Genomic DNA, 7,477 nt, shown 5'->3' on the forward strand with positions numbered 1-7,477 from the left:
CTCCCTCCATTTTTCTGTTTTCTTCCTATTTCATTAAAATACTCCTCGCATATATTAGAGAAATGGAAAAAAAAACATAAAAATGGAGGGAGTGGTAATGTTAAATGTACTTTTTCCTCTATTAATCATTGACCGGAAATGACCCGACCAAGAAACCCGAAACTCGAAATGACTCCACTTGACGCTAACTAACCCAAAAATATGACACAACCGAACTGGCCAGACACCGATTAGACTCGACTTACCCGTTTGCTAAGTTTATATCTAATTACTCGTAAAATATCTTAATTTATGTAAACTTGAATATGAAGATGTTGTTTTGCTTCCCACAAAAATACATGAAATATCTAATTTTTATGCAATATTTTTACCTGCTAATGTATGCAATACAAGAGAACAAAGATGTGACAAAGTTCCAAACTAATGAGGTCACGTTTATGCATGAACTTATATAATTAATCTTAAACGCACCCGTGATGGATGTATCCATCTTAAATTGATGAGTCAACTATTATAATTGGGTCGTGTTTTTTCACATACGGATATTACTCTTTCACATACTTCTTTTACAATTTTACCCTTCTCATTTTCTCATTCCATCTCCCAATTAATCGTTTTCCCCCTTCCTTGTCTCCTTTCACCATCAACATCACTTCCTTCGGTCGGAAAATTTCAGTTCACTCTACTCCGGTTGTCGGCCGACATTGCTCCGGCCAACCAGTCCAAATATTTAATATTAAAAAAATTAAAACAAAACCACACCACAGCAAACACGTAACTCCCGTCATCTCCCTTCCCGACCACCACCGACCACCAAACCAACCACTCCAATCTTCCGCACAACCCACGCCAGTCCAGTCGTCACCATATCCGACAACCCGACTCCATCCCGAACGCACCACACGCTCCGCTCCGACCACAACCAACCGCACCACTCCCTATTACAGCCGTCCGCTATCCACCCTCATCGTACCACCGTCACCGCACCACCACCCTAACAACCGACCACCCTCCTCTTGCGGCTCCATTTCTGATGTCCCTTCCGCCTGATGCAACTTTTCTAACCACCTTACCACACAACCTCTAATTGGGGGAAAATCCAATTAAAAAAAACCCTAATTGAAAAAAAATTGATCCAGTGAAAAATTATAAATGTGTATGTGATCTAATCATTTTAATGGAGTAATCAATTGTTAATATGCAATTTATATATAATAATTAAAGTAATGGAGAAAATTTTGATCGAGTTGGGAGAAGAAGAGAAAGAGAGAGTTTCCTTTTGTTTATGGTAGGGGTAATGTATGAAAAAATAATGAAAAATTGTATTGATTGAGTAAAATTCGTATGTGAAAGAGTAATTCCGTTATAATTAGAACAAAATCAATAAATGGGTGATATTTGACCGAAATTTTATTGGTTTGCAATTTAAAACTCGTGAGTTCAATTCTTAGCCCTCTCACCAGTCTATATAAATCATCAGGAGCACTGAATCCTGATCAACTGAACAACCCTAAATCAAAAAAGGGAATTTTTCAAGAACTCAACCCAGAATCACTCTGTCAAATTTCAAGGTAACTCTTTTACCCTGCTTTACGATTTGTTCCCGTTTACAATTTCCATGTTCGAACCCTAATTTCGTCGTTGGTTGATGCGTAGTTTATTAATCTTCCTGAATTGTACTCCGTAATCGTATATGACGATATGAATTCGTATAATCTAGGGCATGTGAATTATAATCTTCAATTAATGCTAACAGTTATGTGCGCTCCATTAAATTCGAGTTTGATTAATTTCTGAACAATCTCTGTGTATGGCGAATTATGTACTGTAGTATTTTAGGGTTTGGAGAATTAAGTGTTTCTTTTCTCTTATTATGTTTAACAATCGACACCAGATGCAACGTTTGCTGTGTTCACTGTCCCCTGTCCGATACTCGGATATTACTACGTAGAAACTCGTTTTGGTAATCCAATCGTGTGTCCTTTAGTATATTTGTCACTTGTCGATGTCATGCAGCTTATAAGGGTCATATGAACTGAGGTTGAAGGTGATGAGATCTATCAACGAGTCGTTATTGTTGTAGATAACTATTGGAACCTGTAGTAGCAGTTTCAAGGGTAAGGAAATTGAAGTCGTTAGTAATTTCGTGTAGCTAGCCAGTGGAGAATGTCTCCTTGATACGGTGGAATGTCATACCCAGTAGTTGGGTTATGAATTGTGTTTGGTAATTTTGCCGAATTACAGAGAGAACATAAATGCCTATAGTCATAGGAAACCCGATTTAGTGCATAAAAATTAAAAAGGAATGTGTAGGAAGGATATTAATGTTCGTTCTCTTCGCATTAATTTTTTGAGTTATTTGATCTCAAATTGTATGCACTAATTTAAAATCTTCTGAACTAATGTAAAAACACCGAGCTTGCGTGGAATTTTCTAAAATAAATTGAAGATAACAAACCCTTTAGAACTGAAGTGTATGTACAACATTTCATATCGTTTTGATAGAACTACCTGTCTTTCTTGGGTGTAAAGAGAGCCACATCGTTAGTTTATATGGCTTTAGACCCCTTGTTGTGAGTTATGACTTATGAGCACCAGTCCGCACTGTGTTACCAGCTGGCTTAGCTTCCATCTGCATATGAATATTGCGTGTATGAAGTTCTAGCTGTCGTGTATCCTTTTAGTTTTTAGCTATTGTTAGGACTGATATCATTAGAGCTGACCTTTGTGAAACTTCGACCAGGATGCAGCGAAGAAACAAGTCCGGAAAGTCATCTGGGAAAAATGCCAAGGTTAATATGTTAGACATGGACCTAAAGGACATTCTAAGGGAGCACGCTCTCCGCTTTCTCCCTGCAAAAACACTTTTCAGGTCCCTTACAGTTTGTAGGGACTGGAAACTTCAGATATCAACGCCGTTCTTCATCCATAACCAGTCTGTTTCCTGTAGATTTTTTTCGGGAGTGTTTGTTCAACCTCCCGGGGCCCCGCCTTACTTCCTTTCTCTTGATCAAATGGCTTATGGGGTCCCTGATCAACAACTCAAGTTTTTACCAGAACCAGTTGATGTCAAATCTTCGGCTAATGGGCTACTTTGTTGTGTTGGGCGTGGCCCGGGGCGGGCATACTATGTCTGCAACCCTGTTAATCAACAATGGAAAAAACTTCCTAAGCCTTCCAATGATCACGGGCCTAACCCAGCTATTGCCATTGTGTTTGAACCATCGGTTCTGAATTTTATTGCTGAATTCAAAGTGGTTTGTGTTTTTGCTTCCACCGACATTGAGGAAGCATATGAGTTTGATATATACTCATCTGACAGAGACTCGTGGAAGGTATCTTCCGAGATGTACTTTATCAATTCAAAATATTTGTACGGGAGAGGCAATGCTCAGGGATTTCAGTTTGGGAGAGTGATGTATGTAGACGGGGTTGTGTATTGGTCGATGAGTTGCGGCAGGACTTTAAGTCTTGATATGAGGACACAAAAGGCAGCTGAATCTACCTATGGGTATGTATATGGAGGGTATCTATCACCGTTTTTGGGAACAATGGACGGGCATCTATGCACTGCGTATATTAGGAATCAGTCTATTTATGTGACCATTATTCATAATAGACATGCGAATACAATGTCTTCCAGAGCCCGTGAAGCCAATTTAAACAAAACCCATGAGTCTTGTCTTAATTCTGAGGTTGTCAAAATTAGCGGTCATGATGTTCCTAAAGTTCTGCTCACATGGGACGGTATTGTAGTGTTCCGTGTTGGAAGTGATGTTTTTTCGCATGATATGAAAACAAACAAGACTAAAGCATTGATGCAAGGTGAAAGGAATATCACTGAAGGGTATACAATCGTTCCTTATGTTAACAGCCTTGTGTCCCTTGTGTGATTGCCTCCCTATGCCTGTTACTCTGGTATCTGCAGAATTTTTACCAGACTAGTTTAGTTTTCGAGTTTATAGTACTGATTTCTCTACAATTTGCAGCATTTGTGGTAATGCATGCACTTATGTAAGTGCTTGGATATATTTTGCTATGTAACCAGATAACCCCTCTTAACATTTTATGTTTATTTGACTAATTACCTTGTTAATCATTCCACGTGTGTCATTATAGTCCGAAAGTTTGTCGTTGGTTTCGTGTGCACCACATGCTAATCTCAAATTCGTCGTACAACAGTTCTACCAAAGACTCCTGCCTGGTTTAAATATGCAGCGGCTTATCAAAGAGGATAAGATCCTAAATTTAATGTCTTCAAACAGAATCTGGTCATAAATATCAGCCCTATTTTTTTTATCGTAAGGCCATCCGAGCAAGTCGGTGGGCCTCAACGTTCAGTTTCCTACCCACATAGCTAAAAGATAAACAATGGAAATAAGCAGATAAGGAAGCAATATCGTCTAGAATCCCCTTTATTTGGTAGTGTTGAATGTTGATCCTCCTTCCCTACCCACTATAGTAGGAGTTGTAGACAATCCGAGGAGACCTCAAGGTGAAGAATACCACGCCCACTGGCCCATTGGAGAACCTCCTTTACCCCTAGTGCCTCAGTTTGAAGGGGAGATTCCGCCCGACATTTCACACTTCCTTCAAACCATATCTCACCCGATTCCTCAAAAGCTGCCCATCCAAAAGCCGCCACACAGGAGTGCTCCGAACTTGCATCGACCTTCACCCTCACCATTCTACATGAACCAAACCCACCAACAGCAAAAATGGGTCTTCTATCACGTAGCATGGCGATCTCATTGTCCCGCTCATGTCCATCTTGAGTGGCCCCAAGTCCGGCAAATCATTCTCAGCACTACCTTCTAAGGCTGTAATAGCCAAAGTAACCAAGCGATTGTGGTGCATGAAAAAAATCTTGGGATGGTTCCCCTCTCCTCGAAAGATGATGTTATTTCTCATGTTCCAGATACATACTGTTAGGCCCAGATTTGCCTGGCCTGACCATAACCTGGCCTGACCCTACAAGGCTGACTGAAGAATGCGAAAACCGGACAAATCTAACTATTATTTAGCTGTTGAAGAATATTATGGTAGGCAGGCTACTAAATCCTGGAAGAGAAGCTTGATGATCAGTATAGAACAGCTTGGCAAATTATTAAAGCAGCCTGGATTGAAGAGATAAACAAGAAATACAAGTTGTACAAGTCAAATAACCGTGTCCTATATTCAAGGAAGACTAAGTCCAACCAAAAGACTCTATCAATTATGAATTTGGACGGAAAGAAGAGAAAGAGCCCAAGGTTCGTTAAAAGAAGAATAAGTCAAGCGGATTAATAGGGGACATGCCCTATTAATCCGGCAACAACTCCTACCTTTGGGGAGAACGTTATTCATTTATAACGTTATTCATTGTAACGTTGAGAGGAGGGTAGAGAACTATAAATAGCAGAATCTAAGCAATTGTAATGGTATTCAATTTTTAGTCAATTATATTTACATCTTATCTCTTTCTACTCTTGAATATTCAGATTTACATACAATATTGTACTCGGCTTATAAGATAATAAAAAACGTTATTCCTTATACTTAATTCTTCCCTTGTTATTTACTCATATTATTCCAGATATATAGAACTAGATACCCTGATCACTATATTATCAAGCCGGATTCCTTCCAGTAAAATCCTGCTAAAACAATTGGCGCCCACCGTGGGGCATCTAGTTCATCAACCAATAAAATTCTCCTTATCATCCCTCATTTAATATTCACACACAAAAATGGTAGAACTTACCGCAGAACAACAATTAGCGGCTGCCCTGGCCAAGATCAAAGAATTGGAAACAATCCAAGAGAAGGCAAACTCAAAGCCAAGGTAAATCAATAGGTCAAGGAATCGAATCTAGCACGAAAAAGAAATTGGAAAATCAGGCTTCGGGTTCCAGGACCAGATTCGAACCAGGAACTCCATTCTCATCCATTATCAAAAACATAGACTTCTCTAATTTTGGAACCCCGGAGAAGGATACCTTATCCGGCACTCCAACCATTCCCGACAATGAGACAAACAAAACTGAAGCAGCAATAATGATGGCTATGCTTCAGGAAATTCAAAAACTCCACAACAAAATAGAAAATATACCCGGGGTGCGGACCACGTGATCAAGTAGAAGTTGACAGCTTTGCAGATTCACCTTTTGCAGACGAAATTGCAAAGATTGATCTTCCCAAGAAATTTCTTGTCCCATCCATGAGAACTTATGATGGAACCTCCGATTCACAAAATCATGTTGCCATATTCAAACAAAAATGTTTCGCCTCAATACCAGTGAACTCGGGCAAGTCCGCATGTGCAAAGGCTTTGGCACAACCCCGACCGGAGCAAAGACATTACGGTGGTTCATCAATCTACCAAATGGAGGTATCAAGAATTTTGCAGAATTGATCAATGCCTTCAATCAACAATTCGCAAGCGAGAGATATGGCCAAGAGACCCGATAAGAACTGTTGGGGTAAAACAACTTCTGAAGAATCTCTCAAAGAATTCCTGGCCAGATTTGTCAAAGAAAAGGTGGCCATTCCCAGATGTGATGAAGAAACAAAGCAGTAGAAGCATTGGCAAGGAGTCCGCTTGTGAGTGACATCTATGCAGATCGACCAAGAAAGCATGTCCAACCTTTGCCCTTTGTTCAATCCATCGCTTTAGAGCATGTCGATTAGAAGAAGATCTCAATTTCGGGACGAACTCATCCGAGGAGGAAAGCAAGGCTATGGACACACCAACAGGAAAAGTTCCTACCAGAAAGGAGGCAATCCCGGATCAAAGCACCCTATTCTAGGCACGAACGATTCAAGTCAATATGGCACAAGAATATAAAGGTAACCTTTCTAGCCTCCCAACTATTCCTGAATATAACTTCTCTATTAATACTGCAGGATTAATCAAACGCTGGAAAACTGGGAGATACAAATCGGATGGCCAAAGAAATCTGATAACCCCAGGAAAGATCCAACAAGATGGTGTGACTTCCATCAGGATATCGGACACACAACGGAAGAATGCATCCAACTCAGGAAACAGGTGGCATATCTCCTAAAGAAAGGCTACTTGAAAGACATAATCTAGCAGCCAAAGAACAAAGATGAAGGACAAAACAAGAGAGACCCTCCTCCTCCTCCTCCTCCCATCTATGAAGTCAAATTCATAAATGGAGGATCAGAAATCTGTGGACTGACCAGCTCAGCCGCCAAAACAATATCCAGGGAATCCAGACTCCAACCTCCTCCCAGGCCAAAGTCATTGCCTGCTATTACCTTTGATGACTCAGATTTGCAAGGAATATCAGATCTACACCATGACAGCCTGGTAATCACCATGCAAATCGGTACAACAAAGGTGTCAAGAATCCTGATAGACGGAGGCAGCTCAATCAACCTGGTGATGCTTGACGTCCTTAAAGCTATGAAGATAGACGAAGGGAAGATCATCAAAAAATCCAGCGTCCTGGTTGGATTCAGTGGAGAAACA

General features: G+C 40.3%; 1 protein-coding gene across 1 annotated transcript; it reads left to right on the top strand.

Annotated features, from left to right (window-relative positions):
• Positions 1–1,448: 1,448 nt before the first annotated feature.
• On the top strand, positions 1,449–4,099 carry LOC141599226 (uncharacterized). Its single transcript, XM_074419180.1, has 2 exons — positions 1,449–1,571; positions 2,744–4,099. Exon 2 carries the CDS (start codon positions 2,745–2,747, stop codon positions 3,891–3,893), a length of 1,149 nt encoding a protein of 382 aa, XP_074275281.1. The 5' UTR covers positions 1,449–1,571; position 2,744; the 3' UTR covers positions 3,894–4,099.
• The last annotated feature ends 3,378 nt before the right edge of the window (positions 4,100–7,477 follow it).

This window comes from Silene latifolia, chromosome 9 (genome assembly GCF_048544455.1).
Source record: "Silene latifolia isolate original U9 population chromosome 9, ASM4854445v1, whole genome shotgun sequence".
Classification (NCBI taxonomy): Eukaryota; Viridiplantae; Streptophyta; class Magnoliopsida; order Caryophyllales; family Caryophyllaceae; genus Silene; species Silene latifolia.

Excerpts from the sequence above, each read along its gene's own strand:
- LOC141599226 (XM_074419180.1), top strand. The coding sequence starts at position 2,745 with ATGCAGCGAAGAAACAAGTCCGGAAAGTCATCTGGGAAAAATGCCAAG.